The sequence below is a fragment of the Phycodurus eques genome, chromosome 12 (assembly GCF_024500275.1).
Source record: "Phycodurus eques isolate BA_2022a chromosome 12, UOR_Pequ_1.1, whole genome shotgun sequence".
Taxonomy (NCBI): domain Eukaryota; kingdom Metazoa; phylum Chordata; class Actinopteri; order Syngnathiformes; family Syngnathidae; genus Phycodurus; species Phycodurus eques.
Window position 1 is genome coordinate 11,140,001 of NC_084536.1, and position 18,308 is coordinate 11,158,308.

Here is an 18,308-nt window from a genome sequence, read left to right on the forward strand (position 1 = left end):
GCTGGTTTTGAAAGTCACCTACGATAGTGACCCCATTCCAATGCAGAAACCTCAGATGGAGGAACGCGTTAAATACCTCATCTCTCACATCATCAAGAGGTATGATGAACGGTGAACTCAGAGGCCTGAATTATAGATTTACAAATGATACAAGTTGTGCCTTTGGTCTGTCCTCAGCTCATTTGTGGTGGAGAAACAGCCCTGCATGTCCACACATCCGCAGAAACCTCTTGTCATCAAGACCGGAGTGCAATTCACCACTAAAGTCAGGTATATAAGTCAGTTTGGTCGGAAAATGATAGCCGGGATTCAAACCCAGAACCTCTGACTGTCAGGCAGGTGTACTAACCAAAGTCTCCACTGTGACATCCCTGACAATTCACCAATTTTTGCAAGTGGGCATCCTCATGAAATGTAGAGGTCCTAATATTAGCACACAGCCAAAACTCAGCCCCTTAACACCTGTTTCACTGAGCATCACATAATTTGTTGGGCCTGTCTATCATAAAATGATTCACAAAAAAAGTCTCAAGGACCCATGCTTGAAACAGCACAGGAAGTCAGCCATTTTGGTTTGAAGCCAGTAAATTACTGTAATCCGGAATTACAGTAATTTACTGGGGGGATCTGACAAAAGTGGCAGTGGAGTATTGTGAATTGGGTTCTGGAGTCATGCTCCACCTCATACAATGAGTCATTCCAAGTCTAGCGCCCTCTAAGTTCTCCTGCTTGAACCACACAGTGACCAGTATTCTTTGTTGGCTCGCTCACCCGAATCAGTTGACGCTCTGCGGGGGCTCTTGTCTCTAACCTCCCCCAAAATGATTGGTCGAGTGTCTGAGCACTCTGAACATGACCTTTACAATGAGGTTCCTCCCACAAAGGCAAACTATGAACACCACATGTATATATTAGAATCGTATACAACAATGCTTTTCTGCAATGGTGCCATATTGTTAGTGTTCAGACACGAACAATACTTCTACTCAATTGATTTTTACGATCATTCTCTTTCTTGGATAATCCTATTTTGTTGCATGTGTCTCGTTATACGTTATACGTGTATGTCACATTCAGTACCATAGAGTAAAATACTGTTAAGTTATTGCACAGCTGTATCAGCTTTACAGTCAGGTGTATAATTACGTGACAGTATTTTACTCTATTGTATGTGATAAATAACTAGAATTTACAGAAATGTCTAACAGTGTGGCGTCAAGTGGAAATGAGGCTCCGAGGGCCCGTTCATGGCTACCTGCGGCTGTAATTACTCTGTTCTTACAAAGCCATGATGGTCCTTGTTAATCCATATTTTTCATCACTTAGGCTCCTGGTTATACTTCCAGCTATTGATTATCATCTAAAGGTGAAAACAACATTGGACAAGTGAGGGTTTTCTTCTATGCTGATGTTTCATCATTGCAATACAATAACAGAAAATTCTATATCTTCCTCGAAAAACCGTTTTTTGTGCGTGTGTCTGTTTATATAGGGACCTCCCTCCTGGCAGAGTGTGAGTACAGAAAACCTCACCACAGGATGTTCTGCTGTTGTTTACAGAGTAGAAGGAAGTTAGCATTAAATGTCCATCCAAACGCATTGCACCTGTTACAGCAACACTATTATATTTCCGTTCATGGATGTAATCCTATGTAGTTTGCATACAGTGTGCAAAAAAATGAAGGCGTCTTTGATTTATACTTAATTTTCAACCTCAGAAGCCGTCAGTTTTTCATCGTCACCAATACCACTAAAGTCATGGATATTGAAGACTACACCAATGGCTGCCTTTCAGTGGATTTTAGACATGCGGTATGTGTTACTTATACAATAAGTTAGATGCAGCTCACTTTGCTATAGTATATAAAGTACGTTGCACCAGTGTGTGTTTGTGTTGACATTGAATTTCTCAATTGCAACAGCTGAGGGAGAAAAAATACGGCAATTCCACAAAGAACAATGAGGTAATAACTAATATTTTATTGATCACTTATATTTGTTGTCTGTTTGTCTGTCCGTTGTTTCTTGACACCCATCCTGTCGAGCATGCAACAGCATATCGTCCCAAAAAAAAAATTACAAATAAAAACAAAACAAAACAAAAAAACGCACCTTCCTTGAGTGCACCAACATCAACGCCACACCGACCCAAAATCATGTTGAATCCCTAATTTAATATGCTAAACAAACTGCTTATTTATTATGCTGTCATTGATTAAAATGGTAGGACATGTCACCAGCATGTCACAAGTGCCAAACATCTGCAAAAACCTTTTGTACTTCACAAAAGCAAATGACCAAATTATAAAAAACTGATGGAATGGGACTTAAAATAGATTTGTTCTCAAGCTATTGTCATCACTTTAAATTGGTTAATAATGCGTAAGAATAACAGACGATGTGAGGACAGACCAATCGTATCGATTTGTGGTAACTATATTTGGGCCTACGGGTTTTCCACCCTACAGCGACACGATGCAATAATAACAAATATAAAAACAATATTTTTTTTATTGAGCCACACCCCCAAATAATGTTAAGTCGATTTTGAATATACTTTGTACATTTCAGAGTCTGCTATCTGTAACAGAAGAACTTCACTCTCTCAGTTTTGAGGCCCACTTTACAATTCAGGGCCTTAACATTGATTTGGAGGTAAGAACCAGCCTTCATCAATACAGTGTTAATTGGCGTTGGGAATACTGTGTCAAGTATTGTAAATGCTTCCAGACATGTTCCCTGCCCCTGGTGATCATTTCGAACGTGAGTCAGATGCCTGGCGCCTGGGCCTCCGTCATGTGGTATAACCTTTTGAACGACGAGCCCAAGGTCAGCTATTCTTTCATTACTGTGCCTTATAGTAAAGGAGACCTACAATATTATGCATTTTTTCCCCCCCACAATTTAAAACAGTTCAGGAGCTGATCCCAGAGTCTTTCAAAAAGGTTACTGAGCATTCAAATACAGTGGAATCTTTTGACTTACAAATTTAATTTGCTCCGCAACTGAGCTTGTCACTCAATTTGTTATTTATTTTGTTTCTTTATTTCAAGGATAGCCCTTTGAGATGCATCATCTCATTTTTCAAGAGGGTCATTATATATTCTATCTGAAACTGTGCGTGAGACACGGGATGCTGCGCGGATGTTGTGGCGTTCTCTGCTGCCATCGAGAAGCTGCATACGCATCTGAAGCTCGCGTGTACATCAAATTTCTGCCTGCTCACTGACCCATTTTCATAAATAGGCAGATGACAAAAGAATTAGTTGGCTAGATAATTTCATACTTAATTAGGTAACGGGCACGCTGTACAACTATCTGTGAACGGTACAAGCAGTTAAAAAGTCCATTCTACATAATGCAGTATGAGCCGTTTAAGATGAATGAAGTCGGATAACACTTCTGCTTTGCCGCCACAGAATTTGACCTTCTTCAGCGGTCTGCCGCGAGCCACGTGGAGTCAGCTCTCTGAGGTTCTCGGCTGGCAATTTTCCACTAACTCCAGCCAGGGCCTCAACAAGGAACAGCTCAATATGTTGGGAGAAAAGCTTCTTGGTGTGTTTGGCCTTTTAATGTGACAGCTCAAAGTGTTTGAGATTGGGGCGTTTTCTCCTTTTGCCAATGACTACTTTGTGTTTTATTGTTACAAATGTTTATAGGTCAACACTTCTCCGATAGTGACCAAGTCTACTGGTCTAAGTTTTGTAAGGTAAGTAAAGCAGGGTACACATCTACAGATAATCAGGACGAATTTTAGCATTTTCTTCCCTTTCCGATCAAAGTCAGTGCAGGTCTGATTATCAGATGTCTCTAAAAGCGATTAGCGATGATCAAGAGGGATTTTTCCTCCCCGATCTGCTTGGATCACAATTAATTGTAGTTTTGCTGAGGTTGGATTAATGGCTGTGATCACGACATTGCCAAATACTGGCAGGTGTAATTATAATGTATGTATAATGTAAGTCACACATTCAACCCCCCCAAGGAGAATATTCGAGGAAAACCTTTCAGTTTCTGGATATGGCTGGACTCCATCCTGGAATTGATCAGGAAACACTTGCTGCCTGTGTGGAATGAAAAGTAAGAGGCTACTTTGTTATCTCACTTTGTATATTATTATATATATATAATATTTTTTTCAAGCTTTCCAGGGGGCACGACTGAGAGAATTTGCTCATAATGGTTGCAGCAAACCAAAATGCTCACGTTCCTGTTCAATTTTAGTTATGGCTCCTTGACACTTTTTCGTCCATTCTGTTTTGACATGTCCAAGTTTTGTGTCAATCGCTCAAACTGGTATTGAGGGCAATTATTATTTATTTTTTAATTACCCAGGGGGCACTCCTGAGGGAAGTTGCTGAAAATGGTTGCTTCCAACCAAAATGCCCCACTTTCTGTTCAATTTTCATCGTGGGTCCTTGAGACTTTTTCGTGTGTCCTTTTTTTGATAGATCCGTCCACCGAATTTCGTGTCTATTGGTTAAACTGCTGTGTGGGGCTAATTTTTTCAAACTTTCCAGGGGACAGTACTGGAAAAAAAACGTCAACTTTCTGTTCTCTGTCCTTGTAGCTACATCATGGGTTTTGTGAGTAAAGAGATGGAGCGTGCCCTGTTGCGGGAGAAAGAATCGGGCACTTTCCTTCTGCGCTTCAGCGAAAGCCATCTCGGAGGAATCACCTTCACCTGGGTGCAACACAGCGACAACGGTGACCACCCTGAACACACCGAACCCACAGTACTTTACCTGATGTAACGGTGACTTTTTTGCAACAGGAGAGGCGACGTTCAACTCGGTGGAGCCGTACACCAAAAGCCGTCTGAACGCGCTACACTTTCCCGACATCATCCGGGACTACAAAGTGATCTCAGACGGGGTGGTCCCCAAGAACCCGCTTAAGTTCCTCTATCCTGACATCCCCAAAGATGAGCCTTTTGGACGTCTTTACAACAATCTCCCCAGCAAAGGCACGAGTTCCAGTTCTTTTTTTCCCCACCTCATGACTTTGTTTGATTGATGTTAATGAAATTGTAATTTATTTTTATTCTTCTCAATTTTCTAGCGTATCCATACATACCATCCACCCTGATCCCCTGCTCTGAAATGCGGTGCGTTCAAATATACTTGAAACCTCATGTTATGTTGCAGGTCAAATTGACCCATTTAATAAATCAATTAAATTAATAAGATTTAACGTATTGACACGGTCATCAATGGTTTGTAATGGAGTTAATAATGAGATATAAATCATTTCTGGTGACTTTTTTTTAGTTTCTACCATTTTTGGATAATTAAACATTAAAATAAATACTAAAAAAGAAGTTTGTATATACTGACATATTTATTGAAATGGTTAGTAATGGTGTTAATAATGAGATATAAACAATGTTTATTGGGATTTCTTTCGATTTCTAACACTTTTGGATCACTAAACCTATCTCGAGTCAAATTGGTTTATATCCCCGTTTCTGAGACTTTTGTATCATTAAATAAATTGACCCTGGAACTGTATTGCTGTTGCTGAAAAACTAATATTAGAGAGTTGCGTCTGTGTAAACTTTATAGGAAATATGTTTAGGGATATTGAAGTAACTAACAAACAAAAGAGAAAAAAACCTGACAAACAAATGTGGGAAAAATCCTTTTTATAATAATTTTCTGGAGGGTTAAGTAGCTTGGATCAAAAAGAAGAAGCCTAATTGATGCAATCAATCTGTCTTCTATGGCAGCTCCAATGTGAGCCCCCCGTCACCTCCTCGTGAGTCGCTCGAACCGCCGATGACCCCGGGAGAATTCGACATGCTCAACAAAACCTTGTGCTTCGACATGGATGTTGTGAGTTTGGATGGCTCCAGTTAAAGCAGAATACCTGAACTTCAATCTCATCTTAGTACCTCGAGACATACTATAATTTCTTAAGTATGTTATGCATTTTTGCTCAATTATTTTATTTTATTAATTTTTTTAATTTGAGGGTTTCTGTAATACATAGGTACAAGGAAAATGAGATGCATTTGATGCATTATGTTAAACATGGTGTTGCTCTTTATTTTTCAGATTAATTCTCCATATTCAGAGTAAAGCTGGACCCAAAGAAAGTTGACTTCCCGGACAGGATGCCAGCCAATAACACCAATGCAGACCAAAACCCGCTCATTTACTGGTTTTCTAAGCATTTTTGTTGAGTTAATATTTTTTATTTTCAGTGTATTTCACGTTTTGTTGTCCTACAGTGGGTGAATAAATGCAAAATAAAGTGTATCAAGAATGTAGTCAAGCATATGATTATATTTATTGCAGTTCTACGCATCATCATGGTTAATTAATTGTTCTATTTTTTATGGTTATGATTCATTTTACATGTATAATTGTAAAATTAAAGTAATCCGCTATATGCGGAGTGTCACGTGACCAAACCCGGAAAAAAAGCACAGCTGACTTCCTGTGTATGCTACGCTAACAAGCATGACTATGGTTTGATTACATGATTGTTTGAAATCGGTTACTCTGTAAACAAATACAGTGTAGCTTAGCCTTTGGTTGGTGGCCATCATCGCCGGCAATATGCCTTTGGTGATACTGTAAAATTCATTTGAAAAGGCATTTAAAAATATAATACTGTGCATATGTTTTCAGAGGCTATTTTTATACATGTTTTTTTTAAATTGTCTTAACTTCATTGAAAGCTGGTTGCGACTTTGCAACAATAAGCAAAGCAAATTTATTTATATAGCGCATTTCAGACACAAGGTAACTCAATGTGCTTTACATGATTAAAAGCATTTAAAAACAAAGAAAAACAGCTTCTAAACATTGAAAACAAAGAGAAAAATAAAAGTACAATTAAAATAGTGTACAGTGCAAGACATTTAATTTAAAAGTGGAAATCCTCTAAAAAGCATGAGAAAAAAAGAAGAGTTTTTAACATGGACATAAAAACATACACACTTTGGGCTGACGTCACTTCTGTTGGCAACTTGTTCCATTTGTGTGCAGCATAATAACTAAATGCTGCCTCACCATGTTTGCTTTGGACTCCGTGCTCCACTATTTGACCTGAGTCTGTCGATCTCAGAGCCCTATTGGGTTTATATTCCATGAGCATTTCTTTCATGTATTCAGGACCTAAACAATTTAGTGATTTATAGACCAGTAGCAGAAATTTTCAATATTTTCTAAAGCTGACTGGGAGCCAGTGTTGAGAATTTAGAATTGGAGTAACATGCTCTGGCCTCATTGTTCTGGTCAGATCCCGAGCTGCAGCTGTTTAATGCTCTTTTGTGGGAGTCCAGAAGACCATTACAATAGTCAAGTCTGCTTGAGCTAAAACCATGGATGAGCTTCTCCTGGTCTGCTTGGCACATGCAAGCATTCACTCTGTTCTTCATATGGTAGTAGGCAGTTTTAGTAATTGATTTGATATGACTGTTGAAAGTCAGGTCGGAATCCATCAGTACACCAAGGTTTCGGACTTGGTCTTTAGGTCTTTGGTTTTTAAAGAGAGTGACTCCAGGTATTTACTAACAGCAATCCTCTTTTCTTTATTGCTGAAAACAATTATCTTAGTTTTGTTTTGGTTTAATTAAAGAAAATGTTGGCTCATCCAGTTATTGATATGTTTTAGACAGTGACACAAGCACATCTTCGTGGACGTTGGTTTCAGGCGAGGGGGGATGGGAGAAAGATCTTGGCATGGTGTGCGTCGGATTCCAATATTGACAATAGCCTTCATCCTGTCTGTCACACCAACCACATTTAGGCTAGTGGAGAGTGAGTTTTGCATTGGGCTTTGCTCCAATGGGGCAGGGAGGGGTGTGGGACATTCCAAGTGCTGCCTCATCTCATTCCTCATTCGTTCCTCCGATTGGGGGACGCTGGTGACTCCAACTGCGCCTCGTGTCACCTTATCTCTTGTTCCTCCAATTGTTTGATAACAACTGGAGACTCCTCCTGTCCTCCTCAGCCGCGTCAACAAGGCCAATATTTTCTTTTCGGGCCGCTGAATGACGTACACAGTAAAGAAAATTGGGAGCCAATAACTTAACTCCTTATCTATTTAGACAGAAGCCATCTGCCTTGCAAAGATGTCTGCGCTCCCAAAAAAAGCAGAAATTGTCAATGAAGCTCACGGCTAGCGCAGTACACACTTCTTTGAGCCACTTATTTAATTGACTGAACCTACCGAAACGTTAATCTCCAAATTTTACCATTGTGAGAGGTCCACTTATGAAAACCTCAGCATCTAAACATACTACTTTTGAGAACTACTGCTTTACAGGGCTGCGATTGGCTGGCGACCAATTCAGGGCGTACCCCGCCTCCCGCCCGAGGGTATAGCTGGGATAGGCTACAGCACGCCCGTGACCCTATTGAGAAGTGGTACAAAAATTGGATGGATTTTACAATATTTACCCAAAGAAAAAAAAAATATTTATTTGACTAAACAGCAAGTTCCATAAACAACTTTATTGTGGCAAAAAAACTAACATAACACGGGGGTTCATAGATTTTTCACCGTTTATCCTCGCTCGGATCGCTGTTGTGTGTGGTTTTTTTTTTTTAAAGTATATTGCCCGGATGTGACGTAATCGATACGGAAGTGACTGTCAATACGCATGCGCGCTAAGACACACGAATGCCGGCGCGTATCGCGCAAGAGGAGGAGGAGGATGAGGGGGTGCCACTTTTCGGGAATCACGTGACAGGCTTTTCACCAGTGGGTCGCAACCGCCCGGAGCTTCCTCATTCTTTCATTTGTTTTTGACGATACCAAGTTCGAACGGTACCTCCTGGTTCTCTGACAACCTCAGCGACACAGTAAGTAGTGATCCGTCTACCTTTTTGTTTTTGTTTTCAGGCTCTACGTATAGCTGTCTATGTGTAGACTGTATTTCACCACCACCACTCTTGTCTCAATGCAGTAAATAATGAATAAGTCATGTTGAAAGAACCACTAGCTTGGCAAAAACTAACAACTGTAATCTCCATATTCGTCTCCATTTTATACGTGCGTGTTTTGCATATATAATACTTGAAACTGTAAACCCCTATGGAGTACTTAGGAGGGATTTCTGTCGCTGTCCTTTTTGTCGGCTGCAAATGTAACCATTGAACAAATATATATTGTATATCGGTCATTCTCAAACTTTTTATGCCAAGTACCACCTCCAAAAATACGCATCATTAGCTCCCAAAATACAGTAGCGAAGTAGGCCCAAGTGTTCATCAAAAATGAGGCAGAGGTTTTATTCTTAAAAAAGTATATTTCATATTATTGTGCGCCAATGTAACATTATGCCATTTAACCATAAACGCTGCACTTAAATATAGGAAAATACCCCAAAAAACTACGATTCAATAAAATGAATTTTGCATACATTAAATTGATATTGTACCTAAATGTTTTAAAACAAACTGTTATTATAGATTAAGTGCAAATATATTTTACTTAAAAGTTCAATGTTACTTTAATTTGTATCTCCCTTCATTTCCTTGCCATCTGTTGATATGATATTTTCATTGATTCTAATATGTATGACTGTATTTCTTATTGTAAAAGTATTTCATTTTATAATTTTTTTTTTACTGATAATAACATGGACACATTCACAGGACAGGAAGGAAAATGTACATGAACCTCTAGACGACGGATTCTCTAAGAGCTCATCAGAGTCAGGTGTAAGCCAACCTGGAGTCCAATCAATAAGACAAGATTGAAGGTGTGGCTCAAAGCTGCTCTCGCCGCTAGAAGACACACAACAGGTTAAAATTGTCTCCTGTCAAGAAGCATTGCCTGATGTGTACCTTGCTTGAAAGAGCTGTCACAAGACTCACGATTAAGAATTATTAACGTGAATAAAGCTAGAAAAGGTTACAAAAGTACCTCTAAAATTCATGGTTAGTCCACAGTTTGATCAATTATCTATCAATGGACAACATTCAGCACTGTTGTTTCTCTTCCGAGAAGTGGCTGTCCTGTCAAAAGGACTTTAAGAGCACAGTGCAGAATGCTCAATGAGGTTAAAAAAAATAAAAAAGGACCCCGAGACTGTCAGCTGTATATTTACAGAAATCATTGGCACATGCCAAAATCTCTGTTGACAAATCTACCATATGTCAAACATTAAACAAGATTGGGGGATTGTATTTTCACAAGTGGAGGCAGCACTTCATCACCAGGGAGCCAAATTACAGTTATCAATCAGTTTAGCTGATTACTACATCGTAGCTGAATACTACATCGACAACTTAACTGAACATTCCAAGTACATTTTTGTTATCAGACGCTAGTGCTGTTAGATAGCACTAGAACTAATCGCTCACACACACATTTTGGGAAAGAAGCAGCTAACCACAAAAATTACCTTGGTTGTTTCATTTCACCGTTGGTTGGTGGGCAATCACGCCAGAGGCCCAGTTATTTGTATACAAGAAATTACAAAGTAAAGTTTCCATAATATGTCCCCTATAAGGGTCCACTCATTTATTTGTGACATGCTTGCAGTTGTAGGTGGACGGGTCTCCGTTGAGTGGTCCTAAGATGGCTCAGTGGCAGGCGATGCTAAGGCTGGATGCCGCCCTTCAGGCACAAGTGAGTCAGTTGTACGAAAGGAAGTTCCCCAGACATATCCGGCACTATCTGAGCGTTTGGATCGAGAACCAGGACTGGTAAGTTCCGCAGTAACGTTAAATGACTAAGGCACCAAGTAACCCAAGTACGGTGGAAAGTGAAAAACCCGCTGTTAAAAATAATGTTTTATTGAACCGAGTTGCGGAAAGGCCCAATAAGAGCCCAGACCGAAATCCATTTGAAATTGCATAGAGGTGTCTGAAGAGGGCTGTTTCCGTCCATCCATTTTCTGAGCCGCTTATCCTCACAAGGGTCGCGGGAGGCTGTTTCTGTGTTTTCTGAAAAAAAAAAAAAAAAAAAAGAGTATTATTTTTACCATTGTTCATTTTCAAGATCCATGTCCACCACCTTGGCACATTACATATTGTGCCGTGAGAGAGCAGAAGGTGTGCTGTGGGAAATTATCCAATCTCATTTAATTGATGCAAAATGATGTGAATCCGCGGATGCCGAACTGCGAGTATGCGGAGAGCCACTGCACTGCAGTGGTTCGCAAACTTTTTAGTACCATCATGGCCAACATTGAAATACACTAGGACAGTACACCCAAGTTTTCATCAAAAACAAGACAAGGTGATCCAATCCCTGCTTTTTTTTTTTTTTTTTTTTTTTTTAAAGCCATGCACACTCGAAGTCACAGGTACTACTTTATACAGTAGAATGTGAGGATGGCGAACAAATGTGGACAAAAATAATACCTGCGCTATTTTATTGTATTGTATTAACAGTAGAATACTCAGTTCTAAATATATTCTAGTCTGGTCAAGCTGGAATTGGCCTCTTTTGATGAGATATGCTCCAATTAACCCATTGTACTGTATACATGCAGTATTTATGGGTTAAGGTCTTAAAATGTCTTGTTTTGTGTCGTTCTCAGGCATTCAGCATCTGTCGATGACCAAAAGGCGAGGACTTGTTTCAACTCTCTCCTGGTTTACTTGGAAGAAGAGTGGAGCCGTTGCATCAAGAAGGAGAACATTTTGCAGGGACCGGATCTTCCAGGAATCAAAGAATACGTGCTGGTGGGACAAACTTTGGAAGTTACAACGTTGCTACTGTGCTTTAACAGTTTGATCCAATGTTGTTGTTGTTGTTGTTTTAAATCAAAGCAAATTCCTGTAACCAAATCATTTTTATTTTTACCTAGAACTTCTTTGAAAACAAGCCAAAGAACCTCGCTGCTATCCTGTTTGAGTGCCTGGAGGAGGAGAAGAAGATCCTGCTTTCAGCACAGGTGAAAAGAATTTTAATACGATAATTTACATTTCATTCAAATAAGATATAATGGCAACAAGCAGGCACTGTGGCGGTTAAATAAACAATTTGATTGTACTGTATGTTTCGTAAGTTCGAAGTGAAGTTCTGAAATGTTGACATTTTTTGACCTGACGTCCTTTCGATTGCTGAAAAGGAGTCAAACATCATTAGTAGCTACGCTGGATTGGTGAAACAGAGTCACGTGACGCAAGTCTCTGACAAACTAAAATTGATTGCGCAAGCAAAAATAAACGTAGCGAGCGAAATGTAGCTCAATATAATGGAGGAAATGTAGCATTTCTAAACAAAAATAAGTAAAAGTAAAATGTTGCGTTAAAGCTACTCTGAGAAGTGCAATTTATCCAAAAAGTTACTTAATGGACTAAATGTTATCAAACCACCTGCCGGCCATAGTTTGACCGCTCCTGGTGAAGTCTGATAGTTGCTTGAAAGTGGCAGGTCTTCACCCAGCTTAGCTGCCATGTCATTGTTATGTCTATTATTATGTAGGTTATGTGAATTATTCACAATCTGGCAAAAATTCGAAAGGGCTCACCCACAGAGAGTTTTGGTAAAAAAAAAAAAGCGGCTCACAATTGATTCACTTAGTTGTGTGGTTTCACACTCCTGAGACGATTTGTTTACAAGAAATTGCAAAGTCAAATTTCCCCAAAACCTGTACATGACTGAGAGATTTAATTTATTGATTTTGTCAGGGCGGCGTCTGTCCAGCTGAGGAAATGAGGCAGACACAACTGGACCCCAAAATTGCAGAGCTGAAGAGGATGTCTCTGGTTTGTATTTGACCCGAGCAGCCTACAAAAACGTCGCTCTATCGTCGCTAAAGTCCTCAAATTCACCACTATCGTAGGAGGTCAGCAACGAGATCGTGTCACTGGAAAGGCTGCATGAAAACTTCAACTTCATACACGGTACTTTTTTTTTTTTTCATGGCAGAGCCTCTGAGAGTGTTTTTTCTCCTGATTCTGTACTTTTTATTTGTGTCATTAGCGGAGGAGCAGGGCCCTCCGGGCGCCGTGGAACAAAACAACTTTTTCGTGCAGACAAAGCAGGTAACGTGGATACGCCATCTTGACACTGACAAATTCTGATCTGAATTTTATGATTTATACAAACAATGTATTGTGCATCTGTCTAAGCCAGCGACGTATAGTGACAGGCAGAACAATTAAATGCTCTTCCACTAAATGGCAGTAGGTACACGCTTAACTTGTGTATCTACTTTTTTCTAATATTTTGATTGATGGAGTCCTGTGATTTATTTTTTATTTTAGTTATTTTTTTCGCCCCTATTGTAAAATATCTAAGGATTCACCACAAGGTGAGCAGCAACTACCACTAGCATGGAGGCAAAAAGTGAATTTAGAGTTCAACAATTCAAAGCAGTTTGCAGCTGTGTAGCGGTGCAACAATTTATCAATTCATCGGAAAATGATCGATTATCAAATTAATCGACAACTATTTTGATGATCAATTAATCATTTAGAGATTTTGTTTTACTTAAATATGTCTAAGACCGTGGAATTTCAGCCTCTCAACAGTAAATCTCATATTTCAGTATTCCTCTATGAAATCAGACTGATTATCTTTGTGTTTAATTTTATGACTGGACTAAACCAGTAACTGAATCATAATTTATGTTTAGGCATTTTCTGCACTTTAAGTTTGAAATAATGTCCCGTCTTTGACTAAAGGGGTGAAAATAAAATAAAAAAAAGTCTCATCCAATTCATCCATTAATTGAAAAAATCAACAGATTAATCGATTATTATAGTTGCAGCCCTAAACATGGATGAGGTGGTGGTCCTGTCTCATGCACATGAGCCACTGCTCACCCTGCATGAATTCCCTCAGCACAAGCCAACCCTGAATTTTAAAAAATAGGGCAAATATTAAATATGAAGCCTTGCTGCCTTTATTTTGCAGCTTGTCCTGCAGCAGATAAGGAGCATTTTAAAGATGGCAGAGGACGTGGTGCAGATACTCACCACTGTGGAGTTGCCCGAGTGGAAGCGGCGGCAGCAGCTGGCCTGTATCGGATGTCCCGTTGACACCTGCTTGGACCATCTGCAGAAGTGGTACCAAAGAGTCCTTTACTTAAAGGGGACATTTTATGGAAAATTGAGTGACTGTATTATTGTCGGAAGACAAATAGTTGGGTAAAATTAAACAACAATATACATCTTTGGTTATCTGCCTGTTTCTGCAAATGTGTCGTTCTGCATTTCCGCCCCACTGCTACGTGTGTAGTATAGTGAAATTAGCCAGTGGTGGCTTTGCGCAGTGTAAGCAGAGTTGGATTGAGTTTTGTTGGATGCACATTGGGCCCCCACTATTCGCTGGGGATAGCAGACCATGAATAGCGAATCCACGGATTGATGCCCAATTGCATTGGGGGGGGGGGGGGGGGGGGGGGTCGTGAATAAGGCGCTATAAACCAGCAATAAGTGTTTTCGGGGTTGGTTCCCCCCAAAAAAACATTTAAAAAATGAGAAAAAATCCGCAGGTTCTGAACCACTAGTATGCGGCGGTCCACTGTACAGATTTATTGTTGTAAAGTGGGACTTACTTGATTGCTCGGTGAAATCGTCGACTAAATAGCAACGTGTACACACGGCACATACAAAAAGTATAATGTATGAACTTCTGCCTCCATGGCTTATTAGGAATCCCCCCCCTCCTCACATTCTGGACCCTCTTCTGGTCATCAGTGTAACGACAATTGGCCCAAGGCGTGTGCATGGCAAGGGCAGAAAAGAAATATGTTGTAAAAACTCTTATAATTCTTGACTCTTCGGGAATTTCGATGAAAGAATGTCACAGATATGTTATTAAATCACCTTGGAGAGGTTTTAAAAAAAAAAAAAATTTGCCATAAGTCTACTTTAAAAACAACTTGTCTTTTTTTTTTTAGGTTCACAAACGTGGCTGAGGTGCTCCAACAAATCCAGCAGCATCTGACCATGTTGCCGGACCCCAACGGCATAACATATTACAGTACCAGCGACTCTGTTGCTGAAATGAATACCTTCACGCAGTCTTTGATCACTAAACTTCTTTCCAAGTAAGACACGCCATCACAACTCTTGCTGTGTCATCGACAAGCACAAAGTTTATGTTCACTATAGCCCTGATATAACACGTCTCTTGTTTCAGCGCTTTAGTGGTGGAAAAACAACCCGTCATGTCAAGTATGCCAAGTATACAGCGTCCTCTGATACTTAAGACCAAGTCGCACTTCACTGTGAGGCTGAGGTGAGAACGCGTCGTTTGTAACCTCGAAACGCCGGAAACCGAGCACCCGCTAACCTATTCCTTCAGAGCAGCCTTTCCTAAATTTAGGGGCGACTCCTGATTGTCAGAGGAAAAGGCCGTTAGCTAAACTTCTTTGGAATCCTGTTGAGTACTTGAGCTCATATGCATGCATGTGTTGATTTTATGGCAATACACGATATATTATTCTAAGCTTGGGTTACAAATTACCTCTGTAATTCTCATGTTTGAGACCATAATTAGCATTTTACCATTTCTGGAAATGATTATATCGTTTTGTTTGCTTCTCAGGTTCTTGGTTTATCTTCCAGAATTCCAATGCCTGCTTAAAGTCAAACCTCTATTTGACAAGTAAGCCAAAGACAAATACAGTTTGAGACCATAAAGAGACACAATGGTCTTCCATTCTTTATCTTTCTCTCTCTTTTTTTTTTATCATCTCTGACAACAAGGGACGTTGCTGAGAACAATAACATGAAAGGGTAAGTAAAAATGGAAAGCAGCTTAGTTAACGAGTAAGTGTTGTGTGCCATTGAGTCACACTGACTGTTCTTTCTTCCCATGTTGCAGCTTCCGTCGCTTTGGTTTCACCTTGGACTTGAGCAAAGTGATAGATGTGGATGTTGCCGCTCATTGCTTGGTGGCGGAATTTGAGGACATGGTAAGAAGGTTGAAGTTGAACCCATTTTGTATCAAATATGAATGAACAATATGAAATACTATTTCTTCCAGGTACTTCAGGAAAGCAAAAAGAGAACTCTGGGATCAAATGAGGTAAGACGTGGGATCCATACATGGCACACATTGGTCATTTATTTAGTTGTTGTGCTCTTTCTATGCTCGGCGTGGTAGTGGTTAGAACATCTGCTTCTTAGTTGAGAGGTTTTTGGTGTGAATTTCATTTCCGGTCTTCCTGTGTTGCATTTGCATGTTCTCCCCGTGCTTGTTTGGGCGCTCCGGAAACGCCAGTTTGCTCCCATTGTCCAAAAACATGCATGTTATGTTCATTGAAGAGTAAGGCCTGTTTTTATTCATATTTTCCCCTTGACAGAGTTCTTTGGCTGTCACAGAAGAACTTCATGTCATTACATTTGTGACAGATTTTCAGCATGATGGACTGCACTGTCTCATTGAGGTGAGTTGGAGCTCCCATTTGAAAAGGAAGTTGAGAATTTGCCACAAGGGACATGTTATTGAAGTTGCAGTACTGTAATAAATAAAAAATAGTTTCCTCTTACCTTGTAGGCCAGGTCTCTACCGGTCGTCGTCATATCCGCTACCAGTCAGGTTCCCAGTGCCTGGGCATCAGTGATGTGGTACAACATGTCCACCAGTGAACCAATGGTAATGGTGCAATGCTATTAATGAACCACAGCTGTCCTAATGCTTTTGAGATTCTCAAAATGGAGGGACTCTGCATACAATGGCTTTTTATTCCTAAAAATGTGCAAATACCTTAATTTTGTTAGCATTTCAAGCAAGCCCGGTGTTAAGTGACAGCAGAAGGGGTCGCTATGTTTCTGGTGAGTCCGCTAAGGCGAGTCAGTAAACGGATACAACCGAATCATCTGAGTCCACCAACTGGCAGTGTTGTGCTTGAATGAGTTCTATGAACTCTAGCTCACATTTTTGGGTGAACGTCGACTCAACTTTGTTCATTTCTGCCTGATGAAGGTTGCTAAGAATGCGCCCATTCGAATGATAATTTTAATTCAAGAGTGCCAGGTTTTGTAGGGACTTACGGGAAAAAACCCGGCTGAATAGCCCAACCGGTGAACTTAGTTCAAAATGTTGAATTATGAACTGAACGACTTAATTTTTGGACCATGAACTGAACTTTTTTAGTAGTTCACGTAGAAAATGAACTTTCCCAACACTGCCACCTGCAGTATGTGAACAGATACCGGTACAAACTAATCAACCTGGGACAGCTAACTCGAGTCAGTGAACTGAAAGAACCCAATTATTTTATGTAGTATATTTTATCCTTACTAAAGTCTGCACACGTTCAGGAACGCTGCATAAGCAGGCACTCCCTGTGTGTATCTGTACAGCTCAAGCTTTTAACAGAGGTCTCTTTTTCTCCCACAAACTCCATGAGAACCAGATCCAATTAGGACAGGAGCGTTGGATAGAAAGGTGCCACCTTCAACTCTAATGAACTAGATTAATGGAGGCGAATCCTTTGTTCGTTCAGATTGCACACCATATTTGGTAAACACCCAACAGAAACACCCGGTTCCATCCTTAATTTGCTTAATGTACGGCCAAATATTTCGTGCCCTTATCAGTTGATGTTGGGGGAGAAAACGGAAGCACCATTTTGATTTCGACCTGTAAGCAGCTGTTTGACACGAGATGGCCGGACCCTTTCTGTTCCTCCTCAAGACCTCTGAGCACTAGACTGGTGGCTTGCCAGCATCTCACATCAGACCCACAAACACCACCACACTGAGTCGGTTGTGTTTACGCTGATTCTGCTAATTGGAACTGATACAACCGAATCATCAGAGTGCGCTAAACTCGAGTTAGTGGACCAATTCAACTGAATTATTGGAGTCTGGCGTTTCTGCTAAGATTCAGGTCATTTTGTCGAAAAAGCATGTCAAACTGTTGTATGTTTTTGTTGTGTTCAGAACCTGTCGCTATTTTCCGACCCTCCTCCGCTGTCCTGGCCACACCTGTCCCAGCTTCTGAGCTGGCAATTTTTGTCCATCGGAAAACGACCGCTTGACGAAAACCAACTCACCATGCTCAGAGGCAAAATTGTTGGTAAGAGACACAAGACCACTATAAGACCACCACAAAACAGATCTGTAATTGCGGAGGCTATCGCAGCTGACTTTGGGTGAGAGGCAGGGTAAAACTTGGACTGGTTACCAGTCAATCATAAAGCACATTTAGAGACAGACGACCACCAACCACTAGTCCCACCAGTCTGCCTATTGGTGTTAATTTGTCTGAAATGATGGAACGTCGCTACTTTCTCCACAGAGGATCCCATCGGTTTTGTCAAGTGGAACTCGTTTTCCAGGGCCGGTTGTAAAAAAAATGGAAATGTGTGGCTCTGGCTGGACGGAATTCTGGATCTGATCAAAAAGCACTTGGTGGACCTGTGGCGCGACGGG

General features: G+C 40.4%; 1 protein-coding gene across 1 annotated transcript in view; it reads left to right on the forward strand.

Annotated features, from left to right (window-relative positions):
• The window catches only part of stat4 (signal transducer and activator of transcription 4), a 28,506-nt gene that overhangs the window by 5,435 nt on the left and 4,763 nt on the right, over nt 1–18,308 (forward strand). The window contains exons 9-41 of the mRNA XM_061691994.1: nt 1–99; nt 178–270; nt 1,327–1,386; nt 1,493–1,513; nt 1,719–1,812; nt 1,923–1,964; nt 2,572–2,655; nt 2,731–2,829; nt 3,420–3,555; nt 3,660–3,709; nt 3,986–4,080; nt 4,571–4,707; nt 4,775–4,966; nt 5,062–5,107; nt 5,729–5,853; nt 8,627–8,715; nt 10,510–10,667; nt 11,507–11,651; nt 11,777–11,863; nt 12,603–12,680; nt 12,758–12,818; nt 12,898–12,959; nt 13,834–13,985; nt 14,822–14,971; nt 15,064–15,162; nt 15,472–15,531; nt 15,633–15,662; nt 15,751–15,841; nt 15,913–15,954; nt 16,232–16,315; nt 16,426–16,524; nt 17,817–17,952; nt 18,175–18,307. The exon at nt 1–99 is cut by the window's left edge and continues 60 nt beyond it. Of these exons, the coding sequence (XP_061547978.1) occupies nt 1–99; nt 178–270; nt 1,327–1,386; nt 1,493–1,513; nt 1,719–1,812; nt 1,923–1,964; nt 2,572–2,655; nt 2,731–2,829; nt 3,420–3,555; nt 3,660–3,709; nt 3,986–4,080; nt 4,571–4,707; nt 4,775–4,966; nt 5,062–5,107; nt 5,729–5,853; nt 8,627–8,715; nt 10,510–10,667; nt 11,507–11,651; nt 11,777–11,863; nt 12,603–12,680; nt 12,758–12,818; nt 12,898–12,959; nt 13,834–13,985; nt 14,822–14,971; nt 15,064–15,162; nt 15,472–15,531; nt 15,633–15,662; nt 15,751–15,841; nt 15,913–15,954; nt 16,232–16,315; nt 16,426–16,524; nt 17,817–17,952; nt 18,175–18,307 (3,129 nt within the window). The remainder of the gene's footprint in view (nt 100–177; nt 271–1,326; nt 1,387–1,492; nt 1,514–1,718; nt 1,813–1,922; nt 1,965–2,571; nt 2,656–2,730; nt 2,830–3,419; nt 3,556–3,659; nt 3,710–3,985; nt 4,081–4,570; nt 4,708–4,774; nt 4,967–5,061; nt 5,108–5,728; nt 5,854–8,626; nt 8,716–10,509; nt 10,668–11,506; nt 11,652–11,776; nt 11,864–12,602; nt 12,681–12,757; nt 12,819–12,897; nt 12,960–13,833; nt 13,986–14,821; nt 14,972–15,063; nt 15,163–15,471; nt 15,532–15,632; nt 15,663–15,750; nt 15,842–15,912; nt 15,955–16,231; nt 16,316–16,425; nt 16,525–17,816; nt 17,953–18,174; nt 18,308) is intronic.